The sequence below is a fragment of the Antechinus flavipes genome, chromosome 2 (assembly GCF_016432865.1).
Source record: "Antechinus flavipes isolate AdamAnt ecotype Samford, QLD, Australia chromosome 2, AdamAnt_v2, whole genome shotgun sequence".
Classification (NCBI taxonomy): Eukaryota; Metazoa; Chordata; class Mammalia; order Dasyuromorphia; family Dasyuridae; genus Antechinus; species Antechinus flavipes.
This window is the reverse complement of record NC_067399.1, coordinates 475,832,934-475,852,471: the sequence shown is the minus strand read 5'-3', so window position 1 is coordinate 475,852,471 and position 19,538 is coordinate 475,832,934. Positions and strand designations below refer to the sequence as shown.

Here is a 19,538-nt window from a genome sequence, read left to right as displayed (position 1 = left end):
CATTACTTATTTTTAATTCTTTGTTAAGATAGGACTCTCTTTCCAGGATGTAATCTGAACTGTCCCAAGCTTCAAGGTTTTTATGCAGCTACTTTCAGAGATACTTCTAGAGACCTGAAGTTTTCAATTGTTCCAAAATGGTACAATCTAAGGAGAAGCGTTTACTATTCTCCTGGACTATGCTATGGTTTATGAGTGACCACAAGCACTCTTTGTTTTCATGAAACTGCTCCACTGTGTTCACAAGCTCTCCTCATCATGCTGAGACTGCCATCTAGGACTCAAGCCTGGATCCAAGTATGGGCAAAGCCACACAGATCTGCGTCAGTGCTAACAAAAAGCCTCCTGTAATCTCCTTCTGACCAGTTGTTCAACTCCCTTACTGTATGTGAGCTGAGAACTCCAGAAGCAACTGCTGCCACTGCTAATTCATTTTCTCCCCAAGGTTTGCTGGGAGTGGTTCTATGCTAGCATGGCCTGGGCTGAACAATGCTCCACTCTCCCCCACTTTCCTGCTGACTTTCTAAGTTGTCTTTAGCTAGAAAATTATTTCATCCCATCTTTTTGTAGATTGTGCTGCTCCAGGAATTACTTAATGTCATTTAAAGATATTCAGAAGGGTAGTGGGGAGAATTCAGGCAAGTTCCTGCCTTTTTTCACTGCCTTGGCTTTCTGCCCTGTCTCAGATGAGGATCCCATCATAGAGCAGTTCTTCTAAAGGTTAGTCCTTTGACTGGCAGTTAATAAAAAAAAAAAGGCAAAAAGGCAAAATTAGGAGATTAAAAAGTTTAAGCATCATTGGGCAATTGCAAGGTAGATAGAAACTCCATGAACAAGGGAGATATATATAGCTTGAGGGTTGATGTTACACATGACAAAAGGAACATATGTAACTATTCAGTCACTTTTCTTATTTGGGATATTGAGTCATAGGGATAGAATATCAGGTGATTTTGAGGAAAAGTTGTTAACCATTAGAAAGAGGTTTTCTCTATAGTTAATCTCATCAGAATATTCTGATAGGGCAGAATATCTCTTAAGATAGTGGAGGCTTCCTTCAAGATAGAAATCACTAAGACTCATACTGTTATTGAATAAAATACATACTGAGAATCTGTCTCTATACACCACTTTGTAGCTTTGTTTCTTTGACTTCTAAAGTTACTTTTTTTCTGGAGAGAAGATGTTTACTCCAAATTCACAGGTTACCTCCACACTTGGACATGGTAAATGCTTAATAAGTGCTTGTTGACTGACTGCTATGAAGACTGAGATATGTTTCACTAACTATTCTCTGGAAACAAGACTAGTTATTGTAGTTATTTGGAAGCTGGCTACATTTTGGTGTGTTTTCTTTTTTAAAAAAAATTATCATTATGTATATTGATATTCTTTATTCTGCTTATTTTATTCCATAACAGTTCATATAAATCTTTTTATGTTTCTCTGAATTTTTCATGCTTGAAATTGTCTCTTTTGTCTTTCATGATTACTTTTGTCCTTTTATTTGGCTAAGAATTCTCTCCCTAGCCAAAGATGTGAAGAATATCTTTTTCCCTTTTCTTTCATTTAAAAAAAAAAGTGACCTTTAAGAAGTTTGCCAAAGTAATGTTATTTGGAAATAGTTCTCTCCTTCTTGTGCTGCATGATGGTGTTCTTCCTGTTCAATATAGTCATCATTGACAAGGAAGCTGGAATATGGAGTCAGTGTGGTTTAATGGTAAGAGACTTCCCTGTAAACTTGGCCAAGTTGTTAACTTCTTTGGGCCTTAATTTCCTTATCTTTTTAGTAAAGGAGTATGCTCTGTCTTTTGAGACTCTAAATCAACCATGTTGTCTTTTCTGCATATATTTCCCTACCTTTTTAATAAGAAAGTCTTTGTGAGAGATGACTGTGATATAATTTATCTTAGAAATTAGAGTATTTGGGTACTGAATCTCCTGTTTATGTTAGAAATTAGTGTATTTGGGTACTAAATCTCCTAAAACTTAAGATCAGAACTTCCTCTTATGAATTCTGCTCAATAACATATTTATTAAGTGAATTCTTTGTATAATTAATTCTGTTGTAATGCTTGTTTTCAAAACTCAAATTTGTTCAAATGTAACTATTATATGAGAACAATTTGTTCATTAACTTGAACTTCATTTATTTGTGTTCAATTTCTTCAAGAAACAGCAAGAATATATATTTTAAAAATTGCACTACTTCACAGTAGTTCCCAAGCTATATAATCTTTTGGATACCCACTTGGACAAGCAAACTTTAAGTCTTTTTCAGGTAGAGAGACATATTTATTGTTTATCTTCTGAAGCTGATTGCTGCCACTACGCCCCTATTCTCCCATAGCCTTCAGCATTTACCATTTTACAGATGAACAAATTGAGAGGTAGTGAGGTTCAGCCATTTCCCCAGAGTCACTCAGCTAGGGAGGATCTGAGGTCCAATTTGAATTCAGGTTTTCCTGGGTCCAGGCTCTGTGCTGTTATTCACTATACCACCTACCTCAAAGCAATCTGGTGAGCTTGGTGTCATTATTTTCCCCATTTTACAAATGTTAAATACTTTGACAGAGAAGCCATTGTTGTAGATTTGATTCTAACATTATTTTTGCTCTGGCTTCAAAAAGGAAAAGAAAAAGGTTTTCAATGTATCTTACATCTTCCAAGAAGCACATAGTTACATTTTTACCCAGGCAGCATTGGAAAGACATGTCCCCCATAAAAAGAAAAGTGTAGCTTTTGCGTATGTCCTTTCTTTCCTTTTTTTTTTTAATTTTCCTTTTCCATCATTGAGAGTGCCTTTGAGAGAGAGACAGAGAGAGACAGAGAGAGACAGAGACAGAGACAGACAAGGCTTGATTGCTTCCTCTATGAAACATATACTGAGCCCTCCTTCCAAATGAAAATGTTTTCTTCTCAAATTTCTTTAAAGTTCTCTGTCTTCATTTCTCCTTTGCCCTAGTATATTCTTTACCATGTGTATAGATATTTTTAAAATTTTATTTTTAATTTACGAACAAAACAAGCATTACTATAACAAACTAGGCTAAAAAATATGATTGTACATGAAACTGCAAATCTGTTATGTACAATGTGCTATTTTTAAAATATATAATGAAGTTATGTAACTTTCTTTTTTTCCTCTTTTTTTCTTCCCTCCCCCACCCTGCTCCTATAGATAGCTACCATTAAACACAAATATTTATATATGTGTAAAATCATTCTATATTTACTCCTATTGACAGTTCTTTCTGTGGTTGCAAATTGGATCTTCCTTCATGTGTTCTTTTTTATTAACTTCAGTATTTATACTAGTAAGAATTGCTTAGTTATTCAAAAGTGATCTTAAAACAATTTTGCTATTACTATATACCATGTTCTCTTGGTTTTGCTTATCATTATTTCTTGCAGATCTGCCCATGGTTTTATAAAATCAATGAGGTCATCATTTCTTATAGTACATTAGTATTTCATCATAACCATATACTACAACTTGGTTAGTCATTCCTCAATTAAACCAAGAGGACATGATATATTTTATATGTGGTTTATCTGTTTTAGTTTTTGTGAGGTTTTCCATAAAAATAATTTAGGTTAGATGTAGACATTTCCTTTTTCTGCTCCTCATTAGAATGTTAGCTCTTTGAGAGTGAGAACTATGCCTTTTAAAAAAAAAAAAAACTATTTCTAACACATAGCATAACAAATATCTCGAGATAATCGGTATCTAATAAATGTCTTAGGAATAGATAGAAAAGAAGACAAAGAGGATTTCTTTGGGGGGGGGCGTTGATCATGATAATACAATCTCTGCTGATGGGTTGGTTATTCCTTCCTGTGGTTTTTATAGATTCTGTCATTAAAGGCACTTCAAGCAAAATGTTGATGATCATTTTGCCCTCAGACCAGTGAAAGCCCTGGGAATCTGCTCTTGATGTTGGACATCATTCCAGGACACAGATTTGTTCTCAGCAACAGATCGCATTCTGTGTTACCCTAGGGATCTTTTCACTGAAGCCCAATTCAAAGGAATAGTGAATCTCTCTTGAATTCCCTTTGGTTGGTCTGGTGCCAGACCAGGGCCTATGTTATAAAAACAATTTGTTATGCTTCATAACTTGTTAAAACATGGAATGCCTGGCCTCTGGATTTGGGATCAGAAGCCCTGGTTTGGATCCCACCTCTGCTGTTACTTGTATGGTTTGTCTATTTAGTCTTTGGGATCAATGTGTTCATCTGTAAAATGAAAGGATGGGACTAGGAAATCTCTAAGGTCTTTTGCAGCTCAGAACACATTCCTAAGTTTGATACTTCCTGGTAGTTTGTTCTGGTAAACTTCCAACCAGAAATCACTATAGTGAGACTGTGTCTTGGCTTACCTAATTTTAAATGTGTTAACATTATTGAATGAATTCAGAAGAATGGTGAAAGAATTTTTAAAATTGTCTTTCCTTAAATTAACACTTAAAATTTCCCCCAAATTTGGAAACCATTTTTAGATCAAACACTCCCAGGAAAGCTGTATTTGCTGGAAGCATGCAGTTGTTAGCTGGAGTCAAACTGTGCACAGGAAGGACCTTAACCAATCACCCACACTATGAAGATAAAGGACTGAGAGAAAGAACAAAAGAGGTTAGTGTCCTCTAACTGGCCTGCCAGGGTTGTTCTGTTTTTTCTTATGTTTGGTGTTAAATGGAATCTCATTCAGGATGTCTATAATGTGGAGTTTAGAGGAGCTAAAAATGAGGAGAAAAACTAATCCAGAGGATTCATCCTTTAAAATTCTTGTATTAATTTTATTTCAGTAAACACTGATTAGTCATATTGTATATGTAATGTACTGTGTTAGGGATAAAAAGACATAAACAAAGTAGTCTGCCCCCAAAGAGCTTATATTCTATTGGAAGGATACAGCATTTATACAAATGTAGCTAAGTATGAAACAAGGAATATTGAAAAGGGGAGAGAAGAGAAATCAAAGAAAACTTGACTGAGAAGGCAGCTTCTTCAAAAGAAGATGAGGATTCTAAGAAGTAAAAATGAGGCAATAGATAATTCAAGATTTGAGTAGTGTGATTTGTGCCAGTGTATATAGGTAAAAGCAGGACTATAGGTTATAGAGCAAGTTAAATCAATTTCACTGGAACAAAGAATTGATGACTGGGAATAGTTTTAAATAAGAGTATGTAGAAGGTTGAAACTCTAAAAAGGTATGTTTGAATCAAACAAACAAGCACTTAAGGCTAATTACCTAGTCAATGTGAGACAATGACTCTATTAGCATATGTTTGGATAAATGGCTCTTCTCACTGTTGGTGCTTGCTGAAAGTTTGGTATTAAGATAAGTTAGTAGACTTATACTACTACTAGTAGACTTAGTAGACTTAAGAATTTGTATTTTGTAGTCAGTTAGAAGCCACTAAAGGTGTTTGAGAGCTGGGTATGTGATATGGTCAAGACTGTGCATTAAGATTATTTTAGCAGCTGTGCACAAACTGGATTAGAAAAGGCGAAGACCAACTAGAATGCTTTTCTGGTCCATATAAGGTGATGAGAGTTTGAATTAAGGTGTTTGTTATGGGCCAGAACTTGAAACAAGGTGCTAAGTCAGTGGAATTGATAGAGACAATGGTTATTTAGCATGGTGCTTAACAGTTCTCTAGTTCAGTACATGAACTTAGTACTTACTATAGTTCTACAAGATTTACACACCTTTGATAAGAAACCATATAAGCTCGGACAAACTCAGCCAGAATCAGAACTGGAAGACAGAGACCGTGGTGGAGGTCCTCCTGCCTCCCCCACAGAAATCAAGACACATTCAAGAGGACCTCAAGAAGCTGGAAGAGGCAGAAAAGACAAAGGACTGGTGGCAAGAGCTCAAGCTCTCGGAACCAAGGAGAGAGATAAGCCTCTAAGAAAGCTAACCGGGCCCCAGGAAAGGAGACAAGACTTTGAAAGAGACAATAAAGGATTTGGAATTTAACCTCTGGCTACTCATGTAGTGATTACTGAACTGAAATGGAGGCTGCTTCTAGAGACCCCAAGAAAACCTCAACAGAGAATATTACATTTTAGAGAGAATATTACAGGTGATGGTTCTATGAGTAGAGAGAAAGGGATAGCCATGAGAGGTGGAGAGGTAGATTTGAAATGGCTTTGCAATTGATTACAAAAGAGTGTGAGAAAGAGGAAGGAGTTCCCTACTTTTGATTTACAAAGCTGAATATATAGTGATACCCAAAGAGAATTTGGGAAGTATAGAGGAGAGGTAATTTAGGAGAAAAAAGATATGCTGTGTTTGAAATGTCATGGAACATTTGGAAGAAAATATCTAGCATGCAGATGGGACTCTGCAACTAGAATTCAGGAGAGAAATTCAAACCTGAGCTGTATAGATTTGTCTTGTAGATAATCCATAAAGTCATAGGAACTGATGAGATCTCTGAGAGACAGTATGTAGAAAGCAGCAGAAGAGCCTAAGACTGAGCTCCAAGGAACACCTGTGCCAAGAGCACAGGAGAGGAGTAATAATCCATCAAAGGAAATTGAGAATGAGTCAGCAGTTATCCACGACAGATAGGGAAGAACTGAGAGAAAGCAGTGTCACTGATGAAGAGAGGAAAGTATCCAAGAGGCAGAGCTGTGTAGCAGCATGACAGGCTGCCTAGAGAGGGCAAAGAGAGTAAGGGCTGAGAAAAGGCCATTAAGAGAAAACAATATCAGCCAGGGAGGTAAAGTTGGAAAAATAGACTACAAAAGATTGAGAAGTTAGTATAGTATAGTTAGTATAGATTGTATAGTAAATAGAGGGAACATATCAAGACTTTTTTCCTCTAAGAACTTTGCAGTGAAAGGGCTATATTGAAGATGTAATAGATTGTGAGGATATGAAGGTCAAGGAAAGGTTTTAGAAGTATGGAGTATATCTGCATGTGTTTTAGTTGACAGGGAAAATCAATAAATAGAAAAGTTTGAAAATGAACAAGAGAAAGAATTATTGATTTATTAAACTGCTTATGTGAAAGAAGAGATTAAATCAAAAGTAAAGATAGAAGAATGGGCCTTACATGAGAGAGACAGAGAGAGAGAGAGAGATCATCTCTTCCTTGGGAATAGGAGTGAATACTTTCTATAGGGAACCTTCCTTGATTCTTCCAATTCTCAGTGCTTCCTGGCCTCTGAAATTACTTTGCATTTGTTTTATATTTACTTATAAGTGTTGTTTTCTCTTAACAGTAAGCTCTTTGAAGGCAGGAACTAATTTGTTTTTGTGTTTCATTCATCTATCATATTGCTGGACACTTAGTAGGCATTTAATAAATATTGAATTGCATTTAATTGAAACTTTTTACTACATTTTTGAATAGTTATATGTTACAGGTATATCACTAAGAATTCCCTCCTTTTCTTTAGCATTATTCTTAAAAAAAATGACTTTTTTCTACTGATTTGATAACTATATTCTTACACCATTTTCTTTTCATTTTGATAGGTTTATCAGATATATGCAAAGAGATCTCCTGAGGAAGTTTATTCCCTCCTGAAGTCCTTTGGCACAGACTACATCATCTTGGAAGACAGCATTTGCTATGAAAGAAGGCATAGCAGAGGCTGCCGTCTCCGAGACTTACTTGACATAGCTAATGGACATGTAAGCACAGTAGTCATTCTTTTCATAGAGTATTCTTTGAGAGGATAAGAGGTCACAATAATCAATGGGCTTTTTAGGATTTCAGGTTAGTTACTAATTTTTACATATGTATGTAAGTAAGTTAGTAAGGTTCCACTGATTACTAGGACATGCATACTGATTTGTTTTCCTAGGACTGGCAATGGAAGTGCCCTATTAAGGTATTTTCAGTTCTTGTGACTAATACCACATTTTGGTAAAAATGACTTTCTGGTCTATAGTTATGAAACAGCAAAGTGACTCTTCCTGGCCAATTCCAAGGAAAGGGTGGCTGGTGCTCTGCTAGGCCTGGAAAAAATAATCAGAAGAAGGGCATTCCTTACCTTTTAGGATTTGAGTCCTATAAGAGACAAGAAAAATTATCCAGCTTTCTTTCTTTCTCATATTATTTATTGTTTCTGAGGGATAGTAGATCATAGGGGTTAGATGTAAAAGACAGTCACATGACATGCATATGGTAAGCACTACATAAATATTTGTTGAATGGCATGAATGAGTCATGAAGGAAGAAATGGAGTTGAGACTCATACTTTTTCTCAGAGCTAAGATGACCTGAAATAATCTTTATTGATGTTCTTGGTAAACCATGACCCAAAGACCTCTGGACTTAACAGATTGTATTGCTGTATCAGTATTTACTTTTTTTAATGTAGCTTTTTCTTTCTGATAAGTCATATCATGTATCATGGCCATCTTTACATATTTATTGGGCTAAAGAGAGGAATCTTATTTTCTTGAAAAAACAATATGGTACAAGTGAAAGAACTGGAAAAAGAATCAGGTGATCTGGGCTTATGTTACATTCCTGCCTCTATTACAGATAGTGTGACCTTAGCAAGTCCCTTTAACAGGTCTAAGCCTTAATTTTCCCACATGTAAAATGAGGGAGAGGTGGATGATCTCTAATGATCTTCCAGCTCTAAAATTAGAATTAGAACATTTTCAATTGAGTTGTTCCTCATACATATCCTGATAGCCACTCGTGAATATGCATATTTTCTAAGTTTACATGATTTTTCATCTTGGTCTTAGATAATGGATGGCCCAGGAGAGAATGATCCTGATTTAAAGCCTGCCAAGCACCCTCGCTTCTGTGAAGAAATCAAAAGAAACTTGCCTTCATACTCTGCACACTTTACCAGAGTGTTTCAGAATAAAACATTCCATGTTTACAAGCTGTCTAGGCACAAATAATACAACTTTTGGTAATTCTTTATTCTGATCCAGGTGAAATTTCATTCTAATAATGCCTAATATGATGAAATTCCTATTCATGAGTCAGGTTTGAGACTTCACGAGACTCATGCAGCTTTTTCACACCATTTTGAGTAGCCCCATTCTGTAGCAACAAACGAGTACCTGGTAAATGAATTTCACCTGTAGTCTAATGCTGTGAGGTTAATAAGTACTCTAGAAGTTTACATGTGTGTTGATATTTTTGAAGGTATTTTACATAAACTGTCTTTTTCTTTTTCTTTTAACTTTATCCACTGGTGTTCATCGTGTTTCTAACAGTGACTGAAACTTTGTTGTTTGTGCTGTTTCCAATCAGGTGGGAATACTGAATCTGCTTAGGATTGGAAATATTTTTAAACTTATTTTGAATTTTATTGAACTGAATCAAGTGACTTTGTAACAGAATTAGTGAATAATATCCTTTCAAGTTAATCATTTCATGCTATTGAAGTATTATATATATATACACTAATGATGGTGTGGCAGTTAAAAACAAAGTTTACTGTTATCCTATTTTGGGGTAAACTTTACAGACATTTCAAGTTTCCATGCTCTTCACATTCAAAAATTACAATGGCTCTGTGTATTTATTTGATACTTTTTCATTGATATGTGTTTCAGTAAGCACTTCAATAAAACATGATATCTTTTATTTGAAACAATTTTTAAAGTAATAGGCACAGAAGAGTATTACAGTTAAGCATCTTGGGTTCTTAGGAATGGCAGAAAGTGTGTAGGAAGACTTATTTTGTTTCATAATAGGATATTCAACTAGTATTTGTTTTATTACTATTTGGTGTTTTTGTTTTAAGGCACATTTATACTATTTTAATCTTTTTCCTTTCATTGATATTATTTTATTTCATTTTATACTTGTTTTAAAATTGCCAGGTTTCCTAACTTTAGTAACCTGTGTTCTGGTTTTAGCTTTTGTATTTTTACAGCTTAGTATCTATCTGCTTTTTAAATGTTGTCTTAACTATGTCACTATTATGGTATTTTTAAGTAAACTGCATTTTCATACCAAGTGTGACTTATGTCAGCTCCAACTTTAATGAGGTACCTTCTATCTTTTATTTTTTTTTCCTTTTTGAAAGGTAATTAAGTGCCTCTAAGTCTACCCCAGTACGGAAATACTTGTAAGCATCCTTTGGCAGTATGTATATCTGCTCAAGAAATTTCTAATGATTGCTGTTAGAATTAATTTCTAATGAAAGTATTTAAAAAGATGCTGCTAAAAACATATTGTACATTTAATTAAATCAAGATGGCTGATGAGATTAACTTTCACCAGTCCTCTATGCACCAATGCCAAATGATTTAAATGCCTTCCCCTTGTAGTTGTTCTAAGGTACATTACCAAAGGGATTGAGATGGATATGTCACATGTTCAAATAATTTTATATTCAGTAAATATTCATTAAGCAGCATTTAGAATCTTTCTGCACTTTCATGTTGAACACAAAAGGATAGTGAGCTTTTATCAAAACTTATTTAAATCAAAACTTGACAGTAGCTGGGCTATTAAATTGTGCATTCAAAGCTCCTGAATCTTCTTTCCTATATCCCTTAATGAGGTTGGAGTCCACTGCAGTTTAACATAATACAATAATAAAACATTTTAATCAGCATTAAAACTTTAATTAAGCCAGTAATGATGCATGCCTGTTGTAGCTGACAGCATGGGTCAGTAAGTTCTTCATTGAGTGCCTTACAATAATTGAAAATCAAGCACATGTAAGGTACTGTGTTAGATTGTGGGGTTCAATTTTTAAATCATCAGCCCTCTTTTCATATATTTGAACAAAACCTGGAACATCCCACAAGTATTCATCTATTCCTTTTAAGAATTTGCTTGTTGATTTACCATCTGAAAAATTATATGGACATTTTGCTGCTATTCATTGTCACATAAGTGGCACAAGATGCTTTTTTATTAAGTTTATATAACAGTAACAGTGTTGCCAAATCATTCCATGTTGATGAAATATTTTCATGGAAAATATAAAGTGCCAGAAGAAAAAAAAAATGTGCCAGACAGAGCCCACACATTCTTATTCTTTCCAAGACACTGTGAACCGTGTACAGTAGAATTTTTTAATTTCCTAAAAGATAGATCTCCCAGATATCACTTGGACATTTTCAGAGCTCGAGTTGAGCCCCTTTTATAATCTCTCTGTAGCATGTTCAGGAAGGGAACTTGGACTAGTGGAAAGAACAAGGAAACTCATGACTTGAGATTTGTATCAATAGCGTGGACACCACCCTGGAGCCAGCTGCTACAGTTCCCTGAGTCTCTGGTCTTTCTAACTTTTACCTTACTAGACATCATATAAGAAGCAATTAGTACTTGGAGAGTGTCTCAAAATCTAGTAATATCTTCAGATCAGTGGGTCTTGGTGCACCAAAAGATGGCTCTCCAAAGTTAGTAGCCAAAAGAACTTAATTAACTAATGCTCATCATAGTTTTTTATTGTCCTTTTCTTTAAAGGACTGGAGTATATTTAAGGTCTTTTTATCAGGACTAGAATGGTAGTCATATAAAACTAGAGATGATCAGAAATATGAGCTAATTCATAATATTGTTCTAAACAATTTAAAAGACACAATTATTTTCCCATGAAATTTGGGTTTTATTTTTATTTTATTCCTTTTTCTAAAGAAAACAAAATTCTAACTAGTATCAGACACAAAAATTTCAGGTAATTTATGGTAAAAAATTTACCTTAATTTTGGAAAGATTCCATTTTGGGGTTAGTCTCAACCTTACAGTTAATGGAATAAAGTTTTGATACTCCCAAATCATCAGTTCTGACAAATGCGTTCTATGATATTCTTTTTTCAGTACAGCCATTAGACCTGGATTATTAGTATTTATCAGGTCATAGAGGGAGACTTTTTGTTGTGAGGGGAGCCTGTTAACTTTCCTGTGATAATTGGCTTTCTGATTTAACATCCTATGGGTGAGATCTTATAGAAAACTGTTTTATAATTTGTTATACTGAACCATGTGAAGATTGTATATTAAAATTAAAGGTCTTTTAAATCACACATGAAATGTGGTTTTTATTTCTCTCAAGGTCAAAGCCTAAGGAATCTACCTATAAGCCTGTGCTAGAGAGAAGTGATCACTTTATCAATTTTTTAACTTATATTTTTGGTTTTATTCATGCTATTAATATCCCTGCTAGCTAGGGTTGAATCTTCAATTTGTAGTTGTTTGTTTTAGTGACATTATCCAGATAAAAATGACTGTACTTGCCTTCAAGGAGTTCAGTTCTTTCAGGGGAAATCCAGTTTTTGCAACTTAATGGTGGCATAATAAATTCTGTGCCAACTTAAGCTTCTGTGATCTTAGCCTATCTTAACTGAAGTATGTTGTCCAGAATTAGGTCCTTCTGTCCTTGTCAGACTACATAAGGAGTATTTTGTTCAGTGTTGACTATCTCATTTGGGTTGAACATTTAACTAACATATCCAAAGAGAGCAAGCAAATAATTACAGACTTAGAACCATGTGGAAGAAAAGAGATTACCTGGATCTTGGCCATTTGTCTCCAATCTCTCTGCACACTTGCTCTTTATCAATCCAAATCACAGCTTTCTATGAGGTTAGACCTCATGGAAGATTTTGAAAAGTCTAAATCAAAAGTGTTAAATACATAGCCTGTGTTGTGTGTGGATTTCAACTCAAACCAGATTGAAAATATAACTGGGAAATAATTAACAAAAATTCTATCGAATAATTATAATATTATGTTTACAGGGAACCTTATTTTCAGTTTAGTGGCTCATGTTTCTATTTGAGTTTGACTGTTGATCTAAATCACCTACATCCTTCAGAGGACCTCTCCAATCACTAATAATTTGCCTGGCTTTTTCTTTAATGGTTTAGTGTCTTCCCACTTCTTTTTTTTCTCTTTATTTTATTTTATTTAATAATAATTTTATATTGACAGAATCCATGCCAGGGTAATTTTTTTACAACATTATCCCTTGCACTCGCTTCTGTTCCGATTTTTCCCCTCCCTCCCTTTACCCCCTCCCCTAAATGGCAAGCAGTCCTATATATGTTAAATATGTTGCAGTATATCCTAGATACAATATATGTTTGCAGAACCGAACAGTTCTCTTGTTGCACAGGGAGAATTGGATTCAGAAGGTAAAAATAACCTGGGAAGAAAAACAAAAATGCAAATAGTTTACAATCATTTCCCAGTGTTCTTTCTTTGGGTGTAGCTGCTTCTGCCCATCATTTATCAATTGAAACTCATTTAGGTCTTTTTGTCAAAGAAATCCACTTCCATCAGAATACATCCTCATACAATATCGTTGTCGAAGTGTATAATGATCTCCTGGTTCTGCTCATCTCACTTAGCATCAGTCCATGTAGGTCTCTCCAAGCCTCTCTGTATTCATCCTGTTGGTCATTCCTTACAGAACAATAATATTCCATAACATTCATATACCACAATTTACCCAGCCATTCTCCAATTTGGGCATCCATTCATTTTCCAGCTTCTAGCCACTACAAACAGGGCTGCTATAAACATTTTGACACATACAGGTCCCTTTCCCTTCTTTAGTATCTCTTTGGGATATAAGCCCAGTAGTAGCACTGCTGGATCAAAGGGTATGCACAGTTGGATAACTTTTGGGGCATAATTCCAGATTGCTCTCCAGAATGGTTGGATTCGTTCACAACTCCACCAACAATGCATCAGTGTCCCAGTTTTCCCGCATCCCCTCCAACATTAATCATTATTTTTTCCTGTCCTCTTAGCCAATCTGACAAGTGTGTAGTGGTATCTCAGAGTTTTCCCATCCCAGTGATCCTGAAATCTCAGTTGCCAGCATTCAATTCCCATTCCCTATTACCAACTACCTATTCATTTGCTTTTATTCCTAGGCTACTAATGTTCCACTGCTAACCTGTTCCCCCTATGCTCTCTGGAACATCTAGTCAATAATTAACAAACTTTCCTTCTTATATTGTTTTTTTCCTTACTCCTTCCACCTTTTAGAATTCATTGAGTTCTTGCTTGCTTCTGACAACACTGCGTGCTAACCTCCCTTTCCATTAGAGTTACATTTTAAAATAGATTATTCTACTCCATCCTTAATTGCTTATGGAGGAAGAATCTGAAGACTCTACTTTTCATTCCCAGTTTTCTTATCACTATTGAGGGTATCACCATCCATTCAGTCACAATTGTAGTCGCACGCTATTCCTTATTCACACTCGCCACACAATCCATCTGTTGTCAAATCTTGTTTTTACCTTCACTTCTCACATATGTGCCCTTCTTACTGTTTGCCCCAGGGGGGCCCTCCTCACCTCTCTCCTAACGTTTCCTCGCTTCATCTACTCAGCCACCAAAATGCTCTTCCTAAAATGTGGGTGTGACTGTCACCTCACAATTCAGTGAGCTCTCACGGTTCCATATGACCTCCAGGATCAAATATAGGATGCTCTGTCCGCCTCCCAAGCCAGACACACCCTGACTCCATGACATCTTTCCAGTTCTCTTATACTATGACCTCTCCATAGCATCTAATTCCCCCAATCTACTTGCTGTTCCTCATCTGATTGGGATTGGAGGAGAAAAAGATTTATATGACTCCTACTGCATGCCAGACACTGTTCTAATTCAAATTTTATCTCATTTGATTCTCCCAGCAATCTACAGTTACATTACAATTGGGGAAACTGAGGAAAACATTCCGTATTTGCCTAGGATCATGTGACTAGTTTGAGGTTGTATTTTAGCTCAGGCTTCCTGAATACAGAGCCTTCATTCCAAATACTGCACCATCTAATTATCCTAAAGATTGAATGCCTCAGCACTGGCAGTCCCTAATGCCTGCAATGCTCTTCCCTCTCCTTTACCTCTTTTCAAGTTTTCCTGGCTTTCTTCAAGTCCCAGCTTAAATCTACTCCCCACTCCTGTGTCCCTAGCTTCTAGTGCCTTTCCTCTGAGACTAGTTTCCATATATACTGTGTGTGTGTGTGTGTGTGTGTGTGTGTGTGTGTACAAGTTATGATGGCAGAGTACAGCATGGAGACTAAGTTCTATTGTGAAACTCTGTGAGGGACTCACAGATTAACTGATTGCTGGAAAGCTAATTAATACAAAGTTATTGAGAGACTTAAAAACGTGTCTATTTACAAAATAGCCCCCGAGAATGAAGTAGGCCGGGTCAGGGCTATTCACTGCAATCACCTATTGCCCATAGAAGAGTTTGCAAGATTTTCTAATGAGCAGTGGGAGAGAACTGTCAGACATTTGTAAAGTTCTTAGTTCAGTTTTCTGGGGTCACTTGTCCAACGTTCGGACACCAAAATGTAATGTTCTTAATTGGGTTTTCTGGTGGTCTTGGGGGCAGCCTTGTTTTCAGTTCAGTAATCACAAGAGTAGCCAAGTGCTAAAGTCCAAATCCTTTATTGTCTCCTTCAAATTCTTTCTGTTTTCCTGGGGTCTGGGCTAGCTTTCTTAGAGATCTTCTGTAGTCTTGGTTTCAGTGGAGAAACTAAGGAGGAGAACCTGCCACCAAGGTGGTGGGCTGAAAAGAATCTGATGGATTGGGATGAAAGAATCTGAGCCCAAGGGCTTGTGCTTCAGCCTCTAGTCCGCTTGTCTTACCTAGCTCTGGATCTGAGCTCTCTCAGTCCCCCAGGAGAGCCACCAGGAACCTGACTGAAGGTGGAAATGAATCTCTCTCCTTGGCTTCCAGAGCTTGGCTTATATGCTCCACACTGAGTATAAACCAATCGTTGTATCACTAGGAAACCATTATTTGTTGTAAGATTAAATCAATCACACTGAATTTAGAGAACTATCAAGCAACATGCTAAACTAGATAGCCATTGTCTCATCAATTCCACTTAGTTAATACCTTGTAAGAATCCTTGTTTCAAATTCAGAGTTCTGGCCCATGACAGACATTTACTTAGGAATAAGCTGGGTCAAAGAGACGGTCCAGCAGTGGAGCAAAAACTTCCAGTCTCAAATATGGGCATTGAAAGTGATGCACCCAGTGAAGGAAACTATTATCATAATACAGGAGGATTAAACTCAGAAGCAATTGCTTTCCTACCTTAAACTGCTGCAGAGATACCTAGGGCATAAACTCAATGTACAGAGCAAGAACATGTTAACTATCCTGGCATTGAGGCTAGCCCAAATGTAGACACAGTGTATAGTGATCTTGATGGTCAGCACATTTCAATTACTCTGGCATAGGAGCTGAGACACCAATCAGTGACAAAAGAACTAGGACTATTAAACAAGACCCCTAGATTAAATTATGATGTTGCAGGTAAGTCTGAAGAAACACTTGTGCCTGTATCCAAGTGACATTAATAGATATTATCTTGTGAAAAGGCCTTGTATAGCATATGTTTATTGCTGTACATGTGAATCGCTGTATGTTTGAGTGTCTTTTGTTTTGCTAATTTGTTATGTTCACAGCAGTGTCTGTTAATTATTTTATATTTGCAGTACTGCTTATAATTAGGTTGTACTTTTTATTATTGTTGCAGCTAGTTTTATGTTGTTAACTAGCCATATTTATTGCTTTTGATTGATTGCTGTATACTATGGATATGTATGGTCCTTCAAATCTCTTCAAGTCCCTGTGGGTTCTGCAGATGCTTCAGGTCCTTCCAGTTTCCTGCTCTGAGGAACGGACAACACCAAACCCCACTTCAGATTACTAAGGGGAAGAATAGGAGTCTAGGAAGAAGCCTATAGAAAGGAAGCTGGTGCTCTCTATCATGCCCTTATCTCTTTGCTATCCTTTGCTGTTATACTAAAGACTTCAGGAAACTTTCCCTTGAGATCTGGAATTCTCTCTTGATTTATCTGGGTTACCTTACTCCCAAGGAGAATGGAGAAAAAACAAACATTAAGTGGCTCCCACCATGTGCCAGACACAAAAGTAGGTGCTGTGAAGAACTTCACTCTGCACTGTCTGGTATATATTCTCCTGTGTGTTTTCTTTGATTTCTATTTTGCTATTGATTTGGATAAAAAATTTCTTTGTTATTTCTATTTTTGTTCATTGTGGAACTGGTATTTGATGAAAGAGGAATCAAATCTTAGATATAAAGCTTGGTTCTTTTCCCTTATAGTGAAGAGCAATTAGAAGTTTGATTTGAACCAAAAAACATATTTCCTAGACAAGTGATATTTAAGGTGATTTAACTACAGTGAGACAGATTTTGGCTCAACATGCAGGAAAATTTTCTAGGAGAAAGACATCATGATATAGTGAGAAGAGCACTGAATTTGAAATCAGAAAACCTGGGTTCAACTTGTTAGTTTTGTGTCCATGGACTATCATTTACCCTTTATGAGCCTCAGTTTCCTTGTGTATAAAATAGCTTTGTGCTTCTTGGGCAGCTGTGTAGTAGATAGAATACTGGATTTGGACTCAGGGAGACCTGAATTCAAATCCTATCTTAGACATAGTTACATAATGCTGAACATTTGATCTTTTGAGTCTTTGCTTCTCTAAATGGAGATGACAGAATATCAGTACCTATTTTACAACATTATTTTAGGGATCAAATGAGTTCCTCTATGTAAAGCATTGCATGAAGCTTAAAGCCATACACATTGTTAATTATTTTTATCATCTACCTCATGGGAATCATGAGGGAAATGCCTTTTAATCCTTAGCATACTATATACATTTGAGTCAGTGGTGACATTTGGACTAATTATAGAATAGGTCGCCTTTTGAACAGGTAAGTTTAACATCTCAGGAAAATTTAAGCAGAGAATATAGCCACCAGTCAAGAAGAAGCAGATTCATAAAGAAGAGATATTCATGCATTGAATGTGAGACTAAAGTTCTTTTTTAGTTTCACATCCTGTAAGTTACAAAGTTCAGGAACTTTCATGTGTAGGATTTTGTAACATATATTTGGGGCAGGTGGGTGACAAAGCATTGATAGACAAAAGCATTGGACCCAGAGTCAGCAATAATTTGATAGATATTTTTAAATATTAACCTCATGACTCTAGGGGAGTCAATTAATCTCCCTCAGCCTCAATTTCCTCATCTGTTAAATAGGGATAATATCTAATCTCCCCCCCACCCCATTCACCAGGATAGTGGATCAAATAAAATAATAATTATAAAACCCTTAGCACAGTAGCTGGTACATAGTACACACTATAGAAATATTAGCTATTATTAGATAATAGTTTTTTTTACCAATTATGTAAATCAGGATTAGTAGAAGCACCATAGATTAGATGAAAGCCATTTCCCCTGGCCTCATCTAATATGGATTTGTACTAGTGATGATGAGGTGTGTGAATGAATGTGATTCCTTCTGCTCAGAGAGATGCAGGTTCAGAAGAGAAAGAATTCGCTAACCCCAAAATCTGTGACAAAAATAGGAGGTTTTATTTTTCAGTAAGAGGCTTTCCCTTAGCTAGCCTGTTTTCTCAATGGAGAAAATCTGCAAAGAATGGTTTCCAGAAGACCTATTTTATGGATAAATCTGGGGGGAGGTTTGATAATCAGTCCAGGATTTCTCAATTGAATGTGAAGTTTTTCCTGAGAATGTGACTTCTTAAAAGATCAATAGGAGTTTGATTTGCCCTTGAATGGTACTGCTTATCACATGCTGAGAGGATGTGAGACCATTTGGAGTCTGGGTTTTTGCGATTTTACACAATTTTTACAGAGTTCACTCTGTCACTAGGGAGGAAAGAAACCATGTGTGATTGTAGAATTTCAAGAAATAGTACCAGGTCTTATCATCCTGGGCTAATACTGAACCCTGCTGAGATGCACCTATGTATTCAGAAAGAAATGAGAGACAGCTGAGTACATGTGTGTCTGCCTGAGACAGGGAAAAGAGTAAAGAATCATGATTTCTGGGCTAGCACAGTAATTAGAACAGCAGTGTGCTAATTAAGGCACATAAATTAAATGACATTATTAGCATTTTCTATCAGAAAAAAAGGTGGATGTGTTTTTTTTCCCAAGGAAATGACACCTGCAAACAATTATCTCTGCCTTATTATTGCTATTAAGATTATTTACATAAGTTATGTTCAGTTAGCATTCATTACTCTTAATGATTTTTCACAACACCTGACCTCATATCACAGCCACTATTTATGAATAGGAAAGTATTCTGGGATCATTGAGGATAAATAGTGTAATATAAATAGAGAAGATTGTGATTAGGAGCCCTAACATCCTATGGTTTTATACAGTTTTATGGACAGCTTTTCTTCATTTAGTAGAAAGGATTCTTTTATTATCTAACAGCATATGTATTTGTGTGGACGATGAACATGAAAGATTTTTTTAGTGTCATAGTATTCTTTGGTGATTATGATAAACTATAGAAGTGATTCTGTAATTTGTTTTCCCTTTGCTTCACATCACATCATTTCACTCTAGGAAAGTATATGACACTGGATGATCAATAATTTTGCCAACAAAGATGAAGAGGTGACATGCCCTCAAATTATCCTCGACTAAGGAATCTCCACATTAGCAACTCTCAAAATATGGTAGAGGGATCCCTGATAGCCTTCTTTCACTGGGTCCAGAAGGCCAATATTATTTTCGTTGTC

General features: G+C 36.1%; 1 protein-coding gene across 3 annotated transcripts in view; it reads left to right on the top strand.

Annotated features, from left to right (window-relative positions):
- DPY19L3 (dpy-19 like C-mannosyltransferase 3) overlaps positions 1-19,538 on the top strand; it is a 112,045-nt gene that overhangs the window by 81,916 nt on the left and 10,591 nt on the right. For 2 of the 3 annotated variants that reach the window (XM_051979753.1, XM_051979751.1), the window contains exons 17-19: positions 4,503-4,635; positions 7,499-7,657; positions 8,729-11,990. In XM_051979753.1, the coding sequence (XP_051835713.1) occupies positions 4,503-4,635; positions 7,499-7,657; positions 8,729-8,890 (454 nt within the window). In that variant the 3' untranslated portion in view covers positions 8,891-11,990. Of the gene's footprint in view, positions 1-4,502; positions 4,636-7,498; positions 7,658-8,728; positions 11,991-19,538 lie in introns of those variants that run through there. The other variant, XM_051979754.1, reaches the window with a different exon arrangement.